Source organism: Elgaria multicarinata, chromosome 8 (genome assembly GCF_023053635.1).
Source record: "Elgaria multicarinata webbii isolate HBS135686 ecotype San Diego chromosome 8, rElgMul1.1.pri, whole genome shotgun sequence".
Lineage (NCBI taxonomy): Eukaryota > Metazoa > Chordata > Lepidosauria > Squamata > Anguidae > Elgaria > Elgaria multicarinata.
Genome location: NC_086178.1, coordinates 33,739,657 through 33,758,173, shown reverse-complemented (window position 1 = coordinate 33,758,173; position 18,517 = coordinate 33,739,657). Strand labels below are relative to the sequence as shown.

Below are 18,517 nucleotides of genomic sequence, written 5' to 3'. Positions count from 1 at the left end.
GCATCAGAGGAAGTCACCTGGTTGCTTGCAGCCTTTTGTAAAGGATATATACAGGGCAGGGATCATGGTTTGTGGCCAAAGCAGAATCATGAGGACCATTGTTTTGTTTTTAGGGCTCCTGGTGGCACCTCAGGCTGTTATCCTCACTCGTCGCTTTGACAGGTAGAAGTTTCTCATTGTGGTAAATCACTGAAAGAAAAATGTTACCACAAACCCCTTCCTCATTTATTGTAGACCCACTGGGTACAACTATAGACTATTACAGAACACACCATCTGGCAGAATCTTGTGTAAGCCCCACTGAGAAGAAAGGAGGCTGAGCAACCACACGATTCAAAGTCCGTACCCTCAAAAAACTGAAGATAGAGGGGAAGGAAAAGGACAGTATATGATTTAGTTTAATTATATGATTCTTCCTGTTTAACTATATTTCACTTTTATTGAAGTGAGAAAGTGTTTCGGGTGAGACTTCAGAATGAAAACCAAGTCAGCCTCCTAAAGGAACTGGCCTCTTCAGTGCAGGTGAGATCTTTCCAGCATGTCTACCTACCATTATTCTTATTTTTATATTTCCCCCTCTGGTTTTTGCAATAGCTTTTCATTTCTGATATGCAAGTATTATACAGCATCATTGCAGGACATGGAAACAAATGATGAGAAGATATCCCTGGTAGCTTCGCTAATAAGATCTTACATGTGTGCCGATGTGCAAAGAAATCTTTTGTAGCTGAAACAGACTTTCAAAACTCACCAAGTTGTGTTTTGAATGTGCAATTTTTCATTGTGAAACTTTATTTCAAAATTCAAAATATGACTGCAGTAGACTCATTGGAATATCTGGCTTATTTTAGTGATAGCTGTCAAATATGAAAACTCTTAAGTGTATGGTTATAACATTCTAAATAAATAGAATTACATATGTGCTATCCAATACTACGTGTTATTGCACATCAAACATTAAAACACTGTCAAATATTGTGATTAAATATCATTGGATATCAAATAGAGATATAAAATATTCATTGTTGGGTCATATTCAAATATTTAGTGAATATTTGGCATTAACATTTGCAGAGAATTTGAGGTAAACATGTGGTAGAGCCTTGAATCGAGGTATAATATAATATTTGAAAATGTAATAAATAAAATTTTAATAATAGGAAACTTCAGGAACATTTTTACATCTGTACAAATGTGCAAAAAAAGTATGTTCAACATGCTCCAAAATTTAGAATTTGAAAAAAGCATACATGAAGGAATCTCCCTTTCTACTCAGCTGACACTTCTTTGTAGCCATTGAATAGCCACAATTTTTCCATTGGCATTAATTTTTCTTCCAAAAGCACCGTTTCTTAATATATTCATTCATTTCCTGCTCGTTCATCCATAGCCAGGCATAGCAACAAATCATATTATTATTATTTATTTATTATATTTCTATACCTCCCCATAGCTGAAGCTGAAGCTTTCTGGGCAGTTTACAACAAATCATAGAAGTACAAAATACAACAAAATAAAAATAGTCTAAAAAAATTAACATAGAAAATTTAAAAGAATATATACAGCTAAAAACAATTTAAATAAATGATGTTTTTCCTAGACCTGTTCTAAAATAGCAGACCTGGATGTCTCATCATACACCATTAAATGCTTGGGAGTAGAGGGTGGTCTTTACTTGGCACATAAACGGTGACAGTGCAGTGCCAGGCAGGCCTCTGTGGGGAGCTCATTCCATAATCACCCCTGAGAAAGCCCTTGCTTTTGTTGCCACCTTCCAAGCCTCCCTTAGAGGTGGCACTCAGAGAGGGGCTGCAGATGTTCACCGTAGTGTCCGGGCATGTTCAGGTTGGAAAAGGTGCTCCATCAGGTATTGCAGTCCCAAGCCATGTCAGGCTTTATAATACATCTGAAAGAATGGAAAGAGGGTTTTTTCCCTCCAGTGGCTACAGAATCTCTTCCCCAATCTAGTACCTTAAATAGACTAATTCTTAATGACAAACTCACCACGTTCTTCCACACAGCCTGACTTCTGGCATCCTCATTCAGTTCATCAAGTTGTCATTGGAACAGATGTGGATTTCCGAGTCAATTCAGATCAAACAAGCTTTGTCCAGACGATGCTGGAGCAGAACAAGATACAATATGAGTATGTATTTTTTTAGTGAGGATTGTAGATTATGTATATAGTAATGATCTGCTTAGTGAGAAAGTAGCAACCACTTAATTAAAGGTGTAAATGTAATCAAAACAGAATTAAACTCATATAGATATCTTCTTTAAAAGATAAGAGAGCTCTCCAGTAAATCAAGAACAATTTTAAGTTAAGAGAAATCACACCCGGGCCTAATCCACACCAAGCAGGATATTTCACTATGAAAGTGGTATGAAAACAGTATATAAAAGGCAGGAGCCACACTACTGCTTTATAGTGGTACTAAAGTGCACTGACAACTGTTGGTATGTGCCCATTGACACGTATCACATACTGCTCTCATACTGCTTTCATATAGTGCTATATCCTGCTTGGTGTAGATTAGGCCGTGTTTTAACCAAAGCATTTCTATAAAGTGCTGTACTTATTTCATACTGGCTTATTACATGTACATATTATATATCCTATACAGAGTTATCTGGGAGTAACCTCCATTGAAGTCAATGGTGCTTACTTCTGAGTAGACATGAATAGGTTTGTGCAGTAAATCCATTTGAAATCCAGTTTCCATTTGGTTGCTAGTCCCAGCCATACTTGAAAAAGTGCTGATTAACTGTTGTATTAAATGAAAGGCTTTGACATTTTCTTTTATTTTTGTCTAAGGTCAGATTTTTCATTTTATTTTCTGTACTCTTTATAAACATACGTATCTGATATGCTTTTTTTTAATCCATGATACCCTTCTACTTTTCCAAATATAATATACAGTTTTAAGTTGTGGATTCAACTTATTGGTTGTGTATTGGGTTGTACAAAATTTAAATCTGGATGAAATCCAGACAAAGAAATCATTGGGCATTCTGCCCCAGTGGGTTTACAATCTCAATTCAATAGGTGGACAATAGAGGGAGGAGAAGGGAGGGTGACATGAGAATCCATGTGAGAAAATACATTTACATGTATGTATGTAAAGTATGTATGTGTATGTATTTGGGATTAGGACTAAGGGGTTAAACCAGAGTGATGGAAAAGAGTCTTGGGTGAGCAGGGCTGTATGTAGGATCTAATGTGCTGATGTTCTTTTATTTATTTATTTATTTATTTATTTAATTATTTATTACATTTATACACCGCTCCATAGCCAAAGCTCTCTGGGCGGTTTACAGAAGTTAAAAACAATGAACATGAAAAACAGATATACAAAATTTAAAAACCACCAAAAGAATATTAAAAAAAACCAATATCCATTTAAAACATGAGACAGCTTTTCTCTTGGCTCTTCGCTCTCAGTCCTTTTGCCAGTTCCTACCCGCTTCCTATATGCAAATCTCCATCTCTTTTCCTGCTATAGAATTTTATTCCATAATCTACAAGAAGAGATTGACAACCAATTTGATAGAGGGAGACATTTCCACAAGAAGTACAGCTACACAAGATACAATGACTGGGAAAAGGTACCATATACTGAGGGCCTGTTTTTTTCTTAAGCTACATAGGTAATAGAGGTAATACTCACATTTCATCCCATTAATATTTTAACCAAGAATAAGTTGGTGTATTATTTTTACACTGTCCCATTAGATTGTTGCATGGACTGACAGAATGGCTAAAAATCACCCCAAGCTGGTCTCCCGGATCCAGATTGGAAAGACCTATGAGGAGCGTCCCATGTACATTCTTAAGGTACGGGTCTTGGTTCAACTCAAGTGCTATTAATAATTCTCCATTTAGAATGATCAATGAGACAGAATGAGAAGACAGCTTAAGAAACAGTCATGTTATCAAGTTGAGGTGGCTACAGCCAAGGTCTAGACTTAAAAATGAGAAGAGAAAATTGCTAGAGGAGTTATTTATGCTTGCTCTCTATAAGAGAAGCAAATAGTTGTTTCGTAACATCCATGGGCAACCTCTGTCTATTCCTAAGTTGTCATTCTTACTTTACAGAGAAGAGTCCTTTATTTGTAAACATCCTCTGTTTGTCCAATCCAATTTCAGTTTAAACATAAAGAGCTATAAGAAGTGAGATCAGAGGTCTTGATGTTGCCCGTCTACAATTAGCACCTGGACAGCAGACTGAGCATCCACAGTCACCTGGTCCCCACCATAGTGAGAAGTGCTGAATTTCTATTTACATTGTAGTCATTCTTTCTAAATTTGCATCTATACATTTATAAACTAACAAGAACAACTTTTATGCATATATTTTGTCCTCTTTTGTCCATTATATAGTGATTTGTTTCCTGATATGGGGCAACGCATTACTAGCGTAACTGGAATTATCTGTTCCACGCAGGCCTCCGAGCCATGAAATATCATGTGGCCCTTCCAGAGGGCCACATGATATCTTCAGAGGGTATCCACTGAAATGAACCCTATTCCTGCAGATGAGTCCATTATTGTGCATAGAGAAAATGATGAGAATGTTTTAAATAATACCTCCTGATAACAGGTTGGGATGGAGAGTGGCAAAAAGAAGGCCATCTTTATGGACTGTGGTATTCATGCACGAGAGTGGATCTCACCAGCCTTCTGCCAATGGTTTGTAAAACAGGTCAGTTAACCATAATTTTTATTCATTTGTGCTGTTATGAACAGCGAACATGACAACTCACTCAACCAAATTATTATTATTATTATTATTATTATTATTATTATTATTATTAACTTTTCTAAACTGCCCCATAGCCGAAGCTCTCTGAGCAGTTGAGTGTTACATAAATGTTTGATACATGATATTCTTAGTCATGTATCACCTTAAGTACTCATCTGAATAGTTTTGCATGAAAGTGGCATTTTTAGGGGATGAAACATTCATGCACATGCGTACACATACAATGGCCCAGTTTGCATGCAATAACAACCCAAGTTGTTCATGTGGCTGAATTGCTCTAATTGCCAGTGGGAGTGCCTAAACAACCCTGGGATGTTTAGCATAATGTCCGGACCCAGAACTCTGGCATATCTTTCCTCTGACAAGCCAGAGTTCTGGATTTGGATGTCACATTAAACAACCCAGGGGAAATTGTCAATTGAGCTGTGTGATCTAGCATGCTGGCTCATTCACAACAAACTAGAAGGGTTGTTGTTGTTGTTGTTGTTGTTTAAACTGGATTTTCATTGCACATGAATTTCACCCATGCCTGCTCACACCAGTTTCTGCTCAGAAACTGCTCAGAAGTGTGAGCAGAGGTTCAGATCAACACATAGAACACACCAACAGATGTGATCCTGCTTTCTCACTTTCCATGTTTTTATTGTACATGCTGTGTCATGTGTTCAGTGCTATAGATTTCAGCAAGATGATTGGCTTTTGACATGCAGAAATGTCAAAGCTTTTTTACAATGAAGATTTCCCACCACTACCAAATACCTCCAAAAAGATTGTTTGCTAGTAATTTCATTGTACTTATTGGCTCTTCTGAGAATAAAGGCATCTCTCAAATGTTTTAGAGGACAACACAACTACCTCTTGGTCTAAATTGGACACATTATAAATGCTGCCCAACAGAATAGTAGACCTGCCAGGTTTCTTCATTATTTCAAAGCCCTCATACAAATCAAATTGAAGACAAAAGTATCTCATTGTTTTTAAGGGGTGTAGGTTGCACCCTTAATTTTTTGGGCATTTATTGTGCACTTGTGACTCCTTACTCATGGTTGTTTATGGGTTCTTTAGACAATGTCGTGATCCTCCAGTTTTGCTTCTGTTTGTTCAGATCCCTTTCCAAGTGTTGTTGTTGTTGTTTAAATGGGGAAAATGGGGTATTATTTCTGAAAGCACTGTTTCTAGTGGTCTATTTGTGCTATTCTGCTATAGCACAGCTCCACCTAGAGTTTATGTAGCAGAAAAACCGGAAAGGAAGAGCTCTTTGTGTGGAGCTCAGATCTCAATTCTATGATGAAATTGAAAGTAGGTACAGTGATTAACAGCCTCATGTAGAAAAGATCTGAGGAATGCCTTCTCTCCTAGGAACCAGCCCCAATCCTAAAATAATCTCCTGAGGTCTATATGAGGTGAGGCAGATGGTGACCAGAGATAAGATACTCTTGGCTGTGGCACCACATCTGTGGATCTCACTCCCAAAAGACGTTTTCCTGGTGCCAATTTTGTTATCATTTAGGTGCCAGGAAAAGGCCTTTTAGCTGTGTGTACTTAAAGTATTGTAAAAGTTTCTTCAGCTTTTTAAAACGTATTATTATTATTATTATTATTATTATTATTATTATTATTATTATTATTATTAGATTTTAGTTTTTAAATTATTATAAACCATCCTGAGATCTTTGAGTAAAGGATAGTATTAAAATTGTCTATGTTTTGTAACACTTCCAAACTTCTCATCCAGTTGAGAACTAAACTGCATACAATATATTTGTCTCTTACAGGCTGTCAGAACATATGGAAATGACGATGTCATGACAAAGCTATTGGACAATATGAACTTCTATGTCCTTCCTGTGTTCAACGTTGATGGCTATGTCTGGACATGGACTAAAGTACAGTCCACATTTCTTTCCTCTTTAGTTAAAGCTAGTTTTTCTATAAAGAATTAAGGTGACTCCAGAAAGTCTCGGAGGAGAATTTGGGGGGTGGGAGTAGAACATAATCTTTATTGAAGGTTGAAAATAGGATTCACAGGAGAATACAAAAATGAGTGTGCATGTCTCCAACATTAATGCTGGCTAAATAGTTTTGAGATAATATATTGAAACAGTCACTGGACAAGTGTCCATATTTGTCCAACACTCCTATTTTGATGTAGGGTCTTGAGTGACTTCAGACACAACTCCTGTCCACACCCTCCAATGGTATGGATGCATTCCTATTTCCCCAATATCTGTACCATTTGCCCTCCCTCTATCTCAAGTCTATGCTCCCTTTCCTTTAGGTTGTGCTACAATGATTGTGGTGCAGGAAGTTAGGGAGAAAAAGGCTTAGAGATGGCAAGAAAGTGGTATTTTTTTATTTATTTTTTATTTTTTTATTTATTTTCATTTATTTCTTGCATGTATATCCCACCTTTCCTTCAAGGAGCCCAAAGTGGATGACATGATCCGCTTCCCCTCCATTTTATCCTCACAACAACTCTGTGAGGTATGTTAGGCTGAGAGTCAGTGACTGGCTCCAAGTCATTCAGTGAGCTTCATGGTTGAATGGGGACTAAAAACTGGGTCTCCCAAGTCCCAGTCCAACATTCTAACCTCTGCACGACATTGGCTCTCCAGTTGCAGTGGTTAGGAGACCACAACATGGTCCCTCAAGGCAAGGATTCCTTGGACTCATTAAGGCAGCTGCCATGGCTGAAATCTGTAAGTTAGAGGTTCACTCATTGACTGCTTGCATGGAGTTAACTACTTGCATGGATCAAAGACCTGGTTCAATACAATACTTGACGCAAGACAAATTAGTTTATTGTGACAAGACCTTTTGCAGACTGTAGTTTCCTTCATCTGCAAAGTCTGAAGAAATAGTGTTGGCATGACATTTCATCCCACAATCATCCAGGTTGTCTATAAAGGTGCTCATTAGCTGTATGCAAATTTCAACACAACTTTGGACTATTCCAATGTCAGTACTGGGGCAATGGGATTGTACCTGTACTGGACAACCTCACCACTATATTTTGGGTAACATACACATACACGATGCATACAGGTCCAGTGATCCACAATTGTTACATGACAAAATCAGGGGATAAGAATTAAAGGTTATAAGGCCTAGGTGCATACTTGTCACAAACATGTTATGTCCAATAGGCAAAGGCAAGTTGGCCCTAGGACAAGGCATGTGGAAGCAAACCATGGTATGTAGGGCAATCTTTACATTACCTGTAGTTTGCAAGCATGTGAATAAAGATTCTTTTCTTTTAAACATTTCAGGATTAATATGAACCATCAATATGTCAAAAACAGATAATAGTCATTTTGCCCTGCAGGATCGCATGTGGAGAAAGAATCGTGCCAAGAACACCAACAGTGATTGCATTGGTACTGACCTGAACAGGAATTTCAATGCCTCTTGGGGCAGTAAGTATAATTTTAGTAGTAGTAGTAGTAGTAGTAGTAGTAGTAGTAGAAGAAGAAGAAGAAACCAAGGTATAGTCCGTAGCAGGACTGTTAAACCTCTTCAACAGTGGACTCGATGGCCTTGTAGGCCCCTTCCAACTCTGCTAGTCTATGATTCTATGATTCCTCAGCCCATCCTATGTCACATCACAGAGTTGATAAGAAATACAACCTCATTTCCAGAAACATTTAACCATAGGTGTGTGCAAGGGGTGTGCTGGGTGTCCCTAGGCACACCCTAACGTCTCAAGCAATAAGCTCCAAATTGAGGGGGACATTGAGTAGGGATCCAGAGGGGGATCCAGACGCAGTTGGAATGGTCCTCCAGCTGCCTTCTGGCTGCTTTGCTGCCACATGAAAAAAACCACTGCCTCAGAGAGTACCATTGCGCCCACTAGCAGGAGTGAAAAGTAATCGCTTTACTGGGAGCTTCTCTGCTGGGACCCACGCCTCAAAGAAGCCAGGTGGAGGGCCCTGGAGGTTAATATTGCCTCATAAGCCCCTCCTCTGGCCAGTGTCATTACAAAGCCCCATGAATGTTGGGCTTGGGGAGCGTCTCCTCATTCCCCACCACCACCTGCATCCTTCAGGGCATCCATGTCTACAGTGTTTAATAAATAAATGAATAAAATAATGTCCTTTATGACTGGGTATTCAATAAATGTTCACCTTTTTTAAAAAAAAAAATTCCCTGGGTGCACACCCTAATGAAATGTGCTGCACATATCTATGCATCTTTCTTGCAGCTGAAATCGAAGAGTACACACACGACCCTTGCGAAGAAATATACTGCGGTCCCTCTGCGGAGTCTGAGCCAGAAACAAAAGCAGTTACAAACTTCATTCGTGACCACCTTGCCTCCATCAAAGGATACATAAGCTTCCACTCTTACTCTGAGATGTTGCTGTATCCTTATGGCTATACGTACAGAAAAGTACCAAATCATGATAAACTGGTATGTAGAACAAGTCATCTGTGTTCATGGGTATATAACAGGGGTGGGTAACACATGGCCTGTAGGCCAGCTGCAGCATCCCTGACCATTTTGAGGCCCCGCTTGTCCCACTGCTACCATGTGACTGGATATTGTTTGCAGAAATTCAGTGCTGAAGTGGTGGCAGCAGCAGAAAAGGGGATACTTTAAAACACAATAGCCCCTTTTGCAGCTGCTGCTCCCCCTCCACCAAAATTTGGCAGCAAACAACTAATTTTCTTTTTAAAGAGGCCTCTCCACACACACACACACACACACACACACATACACACATACACATGCTGCCACACCAGCAAATTTTGGTGGTGCAGCAGCATCAGGCCAAGTAGGGGCATGGGTGTGGCCCTGCTAAGGTCCAGGGAGCAATGTGCCCTACCAACCCATGGAAGCTGTCCACCTCAAGTCTGTAATAAGAAATATTAGGTTGGGTCAAATGAATCCCTTCCATTAGTGGACAAGCCTATGATCCAGTAGAGAGTCATAGGCCCATGACCATGTACCCTTGAAAATCTGTTCCAGAAGTTTGGGGCACCCTCTAGAACAGGCTGGGAAGCAACGTAGCAGGTCACAAGGAGAAGGGGCACCCATGAAAATCCCCTCCCCACTTCCATTGGCGTGCAGACAACAGGTTCAAAGGATTCAGTTGAACACCCTAAGCCGCTGCTGCCACTATGCTGCAGTAGCAGGGCCAGTGCTAGCTGTAGGAAAGAGCGACAAATTTAGCTGCTCCCCACCCTGCTCCTCCTCCAGAAGGCTTTTTTCACAGGTGCAGCTGATGCCTCCCCCCAGCTTGCTTGCTCGCTCGCTCGCTCTTTCACTCACTCACTCAGCTGCTCCCAGCTGCTCTGCCTGACCTCTTGCCACAGTTGCTGAACAAGGTGGGAGCAGCAGCCATGCTGGGGCCAGGAAGCAGCACATGGTGGAGCTGAGGAGGGGAGGCGGGCAGCAAAGCGCCCAGGCAGGCTGGCTGGCCCACTGGGTGAGGAGCGGGGCTGTTTCTGTAAGTAGTAAGATTGCCCGGAGCTGCGGATTGGGGCCCTCCCCCCTTCGGAGCTGCTGCCCTCCTGTCATCATCAGCCCTGCAGTTACTGTAATGTTTGGGAGAAAGAGAGAGAGAGAAGCTGTATGTTTATGTGCCTTCTCTCCTCATCGCTGCCCCACCGCCCACCACAATCTGGCCTCCAGCAAGAGAAAAGAAAGGGGGGAAACTGCAATGTCCCCCAGGACCTCCTGGCTAAGGAGGGTTCATTCAGCAGCACATTTTTCAGGATGCTTGCTAAAACAATTCCTATCTGCCCTTGCTTATTTTAGGGTGTCCAACTCCCTTTTTTCAAGCCATTCTTTTGGTAAAAATGGTACGTGTGTATCTTGTGTCACTTTAAAACAGAGCTGCAGCACAATCCTATGTACGTCTACTCAGAAGTAAGCCCCACTGAGATCAATAGAACTTACTCTGAGGTAAATGTGCATAGGATTCAGCCTGAAAACGAAGAGAGGGTGAAGAAAAGACAGGAGACAATGAATTGTAGAAATAGAATAGCAAGGTAACTGTGGGATGTTTAACCATATTTAAAGACAATAAGTACAGTAAAATTAGTGCTCCTCTACTTCAGTCCCAATCAAATAATTACAACAGTGCAGTACAGATTATTTGTTAATTAAAAAGATACAGTTTACTTCAGTTTTTGTTTATTTTGTTTGTTTGATGAATGAAAAAAATGTCCTTTATTACTGTATATTCAATCAATGTTTACCTTTTAAAAAAAATATCCCTGGCCGAACCACCTAATGAAATGTGCTACGCACTCCTATGCCCACTTCCACTTCCTGGAACTTCTGTTGGATTAAAGGCCCTTTTGCCAACCAACAGTGGAATATTGGAAGATTATCTTTAAAAACAACAACAGCAAAGAAGCCATATATCTTTCTTGTGTTATTTGCAGGGCATTGATGAGCTAAATGTAAAACAAAAATAAAACCAGGAATAATATCCTTAGAAAACCCGTGGAAGCTAAACATTGATGTCATGATTCTATCGCCCAGAAATCCGTGACATGAAAACAAAGATGGCGGGGCATTGACAAGTGGAAGCAGCGCAATACAGCAAGCCTAGGGTGTGACAGAGGGGTGTTAGGAAGCAACAGAGGAACAGAGGAAGCTGCCTTATGCTGAGTCAAACCATTGGTCCATCTAGCCCAGTATTGTGAACCGCCCAGAGAGCTTCGGCTATTGGGCGGTATAAAAATGTAATAAATAAATAAATAAATAAATAAATCGGCATGGACTGGCAGCGGGTCTCCAGGGTTCCGGGCAGGATTCTTTCCTAGCCCTACCTGGAGAAGCTGGGATTGAACTGGGGACCTTCTGCGTGCAAAGCATGTGCTCTATCCCACTGAGCTATGGCCTCTCCACTATGAGAGGTTGGATGCAAATATCTGAGTCTGCTTTTAGCATAAATCCAGTTTGGGATTTAGTTACAGCCCCTGTCATGTTCAACTGCGACAGAGGTCAGCTTGACCCAGGCTACTGCAGATTTTACAAGGGTACAGGCATCATTGTAAAATGAGAACATAGGAAAAGGAATATGTGCTAATGTCAGAGAGGGGGTGTTTTTCCCTCTTCCAAATGTCCTAGTGTTTCCTAGTACTTCCTTTCTTTCCTAGAGCTAGCTTGACACCTGCTAGCACCATACAGCACCATGTACATTGATGGTGCTATATAAATAAATAATAATAATAATAACATACAGGGAAGAACCCTGCATAGGAAAACCAGCTTTCCTAATTTTGTAGATGTTTTAATGGAAATGTTGATAAAACAATGCTGCCCTCTTGTGTCTTATACATACAGAGGGAGATACAGGAACCTAAGTTTGTGCTATTATTATTATTATTATTATTATTATTATTATTATTATTATTATTATTATTTTAATAAGCTGCAATTACATTGTTTTCCTACAAACCTACTGGACTTTAAAACACAACACCTGGAATGTGAAAGGTCCCAATATCTCCTAGCTCCATCCTTTGGTTTTATTTCGATGGCCAACACCAAAATAAAATGTAGAGCTGGGGTAGTGCGCTCCAGATGTTGTTGGACTGTAACTCCCATAATCCCTGACCGTTACACATGCTGGCCATGGCTTGCCTACGTAGAATTTGGTTTGGAAGCAACCAATGCCAATTTCCCTTTTTTGAGGGGCCCTTGGGCAAGGTGTTCACACAAGGCCTGAGCCTACTTCTTCCCTTTTGCCGCTCTTCCCACTGGCATGTGGAAGATACTGCTCCATTTCCTCACTCCACTCATTGCTTTCTCACTGTGAGAGGGCAGGTGAGCAGGAAGAACAAGGAGGAGAAGGAGGAGGAGGGGGGCCAGGAGGAGGTTCATGGATTCGCAATAGGCCCCATACTGGGGCATGGGCCCTGGTGAGTGCCTAATGATACCGACCTCTGGAAGACCCCTGGGGGAAAAAAAGTATTGTAAAAGCCATTTCTCCAGCTTCCCATCAAAGTGCATTCTAACACAAAGTGCATAGAAGCTTTTAAAACAGGCTGTACTTTAATCACCTCGCTTCTCACATTCAAAATGGGATGCTTTTCTTTATAGAAACAATTTTGAATAGTTCTCATATCCAATGCAACCAGATGCCAACAAGTATCATTTTCCATTGGCATTGTCTAGTGAGAGACTATGAAAGTATGGAAAGCCCAGACTAAGAAACAACTTCATTATATAGCCCGAGGCACTGAGATACCCCAGTGACGATCAGAAGCTCACATTCTCAAACAGAACAGAACAGAATGACAGGAATAACCATATTGTACATTTCTAGTCCACAACATGTGATGATTTTGGATTGGCCCAAAGAGTTCATATGTAGCAGAAAACAGAAGGTACAATTTGGGGGTAGGGGGTGGTGGGGACACAATTGTTTGCCTATAAGAACGGAAATGTCCTATTGGCCAGAGCCCGTAAAAAGGGAAGCAATCAAATGCAAATAAGCTTCAAAAACGCATAGCAAAAGCCATCTGTTCTCTCTCACTGGGTTGAAACACAACCTCCTTGTGAAAGTAGCAAACCCCAGTCAAAGTGCGTCAGTCAGCTTACATGATAGTATGATTAATATAACTAATAATAGAACAGGGTAGCAGCATAATAACTGGGCCCCATCCAAAGTCATTGGAAACAGCACCAGCTTGTAATGGCCATCAATGGATGACAAAATAGACGGGCTAAATTGTTCAGAGTGTAAAGGCTCTACTGCTATCGCTACAGCTGGAAGCAAGTATTGGAAATGCTATGAGTCCTATCTTAAGGTTTAGTTCTCCGTATCTGGGACACCCAAGATAAAGCTTCTTTCACCAAGGCAAAAACATATCAGTTGTCACCATACTCATTACAAAATAACTGAGCAAATTAGCATTTTTATACCTCTCTTCATCATACCAGTTTTCACAGCAGTGTAGAGCATAAAACAACTACCAACAGCACAAAACAAGAAAACAAAGCAGATAAAGCTCTGAAGCAGACTAAAACATTAAATTACTGAAATCTGTTTTAAAATCTGGGTACATTGAAATGTTTTTGCCAGGCACTTAAATAATAGAAATGTTGGTCCCAGGTGAATTACCTTGGGGAGGGCATTCCATAATGGAGTGCCACTTCTGACAAAGTTCCCTCTCTTACAGGCAACATTTGCACCTCTAGTGGGAGAGGGATATGGAGAAAGGCCTCCACAGATGATATTGAAGAACTACCCTGCGATAGGTGTTATGAAGCGAGGATATATACCTTGATATATAAATACCAGTGGTTGAGTGTAGGTTGTTGTTGAAAAATGAATCGCTTTTGAACCTCAGGGTAGCGTGTAGTCTGAACCCAAGACATTTCCTGAAGGGTGGCTTGTTAACCATGCAGGGTGTTTTGTTAGCCGCCCTGAACAACAAACCATCAGTTCTCAAGGTGTCTTGTTCAAGAAAAATAAGCCACACAGCATGATTAACAAGCCACCCTGTGAAAACTGTCCTGGGTTCAGACAACATGCTAACCCACGGTTCAACAAATAACCCACAGTTCAACAAACAGTTCAACAAACAACCCACAGTTCAACGAACAATCCACACTCAACCACAGAGGATGGGTTAATGTATTGTGCGAACACAGTCAATAAGAAAAGATCAGATAGAAAGTGATGAAAATGACCTTAGCCTGGGCTAGATGAACGAATATAGTTGTATCCAATGTTAGTCTAACTTGTTCCATCATTTAATTTGGTCTACTCTATCTGGTCTAATCTGGTATAAGGCAGCTTTCTATATTTTAAGATCCCTTCCTTAAAACATTTGACAGAGATTGAATTCACATGGAGTTCAGTTCATTGAGAAAGGAAAGGAGGAGTATTAATCCAAATATATATTTCTTTTAAACACAGAACGAAGTGGCGAAGGGTGCAGTGGATGCCTTATCTAGTCTCTATAATACACAGTATGAATATGGGCAAATTGCCTATACAATTTGTAAGTACTATTCAGAGCAAAATTTTGGCTTTCTTCAAACTTTTGGCTTTCACCACACCAGGCTTTTTATTCTGCAATTTACCCAGCCCTCTGCTTCCAGATTATTGGCAGGATTTAAATCAGTTCTTTACACAGCCAGTTTTTCTTTTACTGTATAATGTTACCTGCTGGTGGGTAGAGCCTGGTGGGATGTTATCGGATGTTGGCAGCATTGTACCACTGTCCAGCCCCTCTGGCATAACTCTCCCCATTCTTTGCATGAACTTCTCCATTTCAACTTCCTTGCTTCCCCCTTCACTCCCACTGCCTCTGATCCTCAGCTCAGCAACTTCTATAAACAATATGTTCACAACTCCAGAAATCTGCTCTCCCCACACACACACACACACACAAAGTGCACAACTCAGTGTTGCCCTTCTAAAAGCAAGCAGTAACACTTTTCTCATTTAAGTATACACTGGGAGAGGGGATTGAGTGGAAACAGGCTGCAACATTCGGAGCAGCAAGTGAAACACCAATATATCGCCATGCTGTACTAGTGAAATGCTGGAGAAGGGGTCAGAGGTCAAGGAAAGCCCGGGAGGATGATACTCCCCCCAAATCGTTGTCACTAGATGACATCAATACTGCACCACCCAACACCAACCTACACAAAGTGTGCCATACCTAAGGATGTACAAATTGTGTAAACTCTGTTACATCTGTGTTTTGTGGATTATGCAATGTTGTTTATTTCAGCATCCGTTCACAGAAGGATTCGATTTTTTCTCTGTTATGCAGAAAAATATGCAAATAATCCCATAAGCAAATTTGCAACAATTTACATAATTTATGTTAGTATGTAACATTTAGCATATTGTCCCCCATTCCATTCAACTTTTCCCTGTGTATATTTTCCTGCATGTCATATGCCTCAGCAGAAACTTAAATAATTTCCTGTGAATTAATTTGTATCAATTTTGAGAAAGTTAAAAAAAACCTGGAGGTCCATGGACTCCATGCAGCCTGGGGAGGCCAGTTCATAGTGGATTCCACAGATGGGATTCCTAGAAAGCCAAACTCATTTTAGTCCATCTCAAATTTCTCCAGCGTCCCTAGCTGTAATGCAATGTCAGCAATACATGTTCAGGTAGTAGAATATCCATTGTATAGCTGCAAATAGTACATTTTCCGTGAACATAAATATCACAGGGAAAATAGGGGGAAGACATGGGACAGCTGCTGCAGGACAATGACATCTTGTATTGTGCACAGGAAATACACTGCATGGAGAATTACAACTTTTTTTGTGCTAAGGAAAAAGACAAAAGAAGCAGTAGGAAAACACAGCTGGACCTTCTGAATGGACTGAAAATGTTCTACCATTTTACCAGGGCCCTTTCCATGTGGGGGAAGTGATCATCTACCTCCTAGCCCAGCCTATTAGAGCAGACCTAGCTGCTTTATCCTGTCCTTTGTGCCCGAATTGCCTTTAATACTACTTTTGGTGTCCCTGTTTTTCAGACCCTTGTTCCGGTTCCTCTATAGACTGGGCTTACGATGAGGGTGTTAAGTATGCATTTGGCTTTGAGCTTCGTGACCATGGCCGATATGGGTTTCTTCTCCCAGAGTCAAAGATAAGACCAACCTGTAAGGAGACGATGCTGGCTGTCAAACACATCGCCAATTACATCCTCAGCCCTGCTCCATGAAAGCATGTTCACATTTGCTTACAAAAGGAATGTTCTCCCCTCTGTCCTTACCATTTCCCCTCCTTTTCTTTGATCTAGTACCCTATGGAATTTTTCCCCACTGCTTTTTGTCAGTGGCTTGCTTCTTTTCCATCAAGATAGGCAGACTTCTTCTGTAACATGGGGCATGTCTATACCTCCCGGCAATCCGGGAGGGAGGGGGGAGAATCTCACGATATGCTGATCACGAGATCCTCCCCCTGTGTTCACATGCAGTGCGCGACGTCCAGGGAGGAAGGAGGACGTCGTGCCCACCATTTTTATTTTTATTTTTAAAAAAGACACGTGCTGGAGTGCACCTGCGCTCCAGGCAAAAAAGATTTTTTTTAAAAAAAAAAGCTCCAACCCCACTCCCCACCCTCAATTGCCCTGGACTCTTCCCATCCTGTCTCCTTCCCTCAGATGACCCCCACTACTCATGGGGAAGAGGGAAGAAGCCGGGACATTTGACCACACCACTCGCGGTCCACGGGATCATCCCGGGACCACAGGAAAAACTGAGAAAAAAGGGTATGGTGATATCCCGGGAAAATGCAGGGATCATCCCTCCCTGCTCCCAGGATCCCCTGTGCATCATGTGGACGCACAGGGACGATCTCCGGGATATTGCCTGGTGTAGACATGCCCATGGATACCTAATCAGGTTTTGTTGTCTTCCCCTTTGCTACAGAGCATCAGTAAAAATAGTATGAAAAATATCACCTGAGTCAATCTTCCCATTTGATACTACAGTTGAGTTATGCATATGCCAGGGCAGAAATTCAAATGTAGAATTTGAATTGTTGGCTACAATGTACATTTAATTTAAGATTGGTTTCCTTCCACTTTCTCTCCAACATCAATGATGTTCACAAATGATGTGTTTTGGAGTTTAGTTATCATTTGGTTAGCCTGGCCATCCTGGTTGTAACTTCCTAGCTGTCCCTGAAAAATGAAATGGCAAAAGCTTTGCCTTTGAGCACTCTGTGTGTCTTTCTTCTCATTCTTCTTCCCATGCCCTGTGTGAACTGTTCCTGCAATTGCTGTCCATTCCAAATTTAGTTTTCCAGCCAATACGATGTTCCTGGACATAGTCTTCCAGTTCTCTTTTTTCACTGCAGTTCTGGACGCGCACACATTGAACTGCATCAGAACTATTTTTGTGTGATGCTATCTCATGTAGTTATGATGTATGTTTATGAATATCACACAACTGTGCACACACAGCTGATCATGCAGTTCTTTTCCATTCAGTTAACAGCCTCCTTCCCACAAGAGTAACGATCAGGTGAAGAAAACCAAAATGATTGGTTCTACCTGATTAACTACAATATTCACATACATATTGCAGTTGCATGAGATAACACCATGAGCAAATGGTTCGAACACAGCTGGGTGTGGGTGGATGAGCATAGGAGACTTGTGTGTGTGATCCTGTCTTAAGGTTTCTGAGACAGTCTGTGATCAGCTTTGATGAATTTTCCCCAAATGTCCTTTGGTAGCTCCATTCCGGTGTGCTTCCAGACATACGGCCTCTAGAACTACCAATCAAAAGGTATTGTGCGCCTTTCCCATCTTTCCCACCTTAACTGATTTTTGAGTTAAGAAAAAAAGACAGAAGAAGAAGCAGGAAAACACAGGAAGGTTACAAATGGAAAACAAGGTCATCTGGACCACTTCCATGAAAAAGGTGGGGTGATTGCACAATAAAAGCCTTCTCTGGAAGCACCCAGTATGACAATTTAGTCATGAAGTTATAATTGATTCATCAGCTGTCCAGATGCAGCTCAACACATATTTCATGCACTGCCACTGATCTACTTTACAAGAGAATAAATCAACAGCCCGTATACAGAAGGCTACCACAATATTGGCTGAACTGTATCATGGATTAAGCCAATCCATATTTCATCTGCAATCCAGTAAAATGAAGTAGATCTAATTTGGTGTATGTAGAAGAAAAACATGTTATCTTGTGTAGAAAATAAACCTATGGCCCTATTTTAATCTACTTAAAATAGTTAACAGAAATAAGTTTTGATGAAAACATATGTTTTCTTTGTTCCTAGTTACATTG

At 40.8% G+C, this 18,517-nt stretch overlaps 1 protein-coding gene across 1 annotated transcript; it reads left to right on the top strand.

Annotated features, from left to right (window-relative positions):
• The first annotated feature begins 88 nt into the window (after positions 1 to 88).
• Positions 89 to 17,425, top strand: LOC134402563 (mast cell carboxypeptidase A-like). The gene is made up of 11 exons (XM_063132083.1): positions 89 to 162; positions 447 to 522; positions 2,022 to 2,146; positions 3,504 to 3,606; positions 3,734 to 3,835; positions 4,602 to 4,703; positions 6,539 to 6,649; positions 8,089 to 8,179; positions 8,965 to 9,173; positions 14,647 to 14,731; positions 16,235 to 17,425. Exons 1-11 carry the CDS (start codon positions 89 to 91, stop codon positions 16,420 to 16,422), a joined length of 1,266 nt encoding a protein of 421 aa, XP_062988153.1. The 3' UTR covers positions 16,423 to 17,425.
• The last annotated feature ends 1,092 nt before the right edge of the window (positions 17,426 to 18,517 follow it).

Coding starts and splice junctions, on each gene's coding strand:
- LOC134402563 (XM_063132083.1), top strand. CDS start 89: ATGAGGACCATTGTTTTGTTTTTAGGGCTCCTGGTGGCACCTCAGGCT. Junction 8,180..8,964: donor TTTCAATGCCTCTTGGGGCA/GTAAGTATAATT, acceptor TCTTTCTTGCAG/CTGAAATCGAAGAGTACACA. Junction 9,174..14,646: donor TACCAAATCATGATAAACTG/GTATGTAGAACA, acceptor TTTTAAACACAG/AACGAAGTGGCGAAGGGTGC.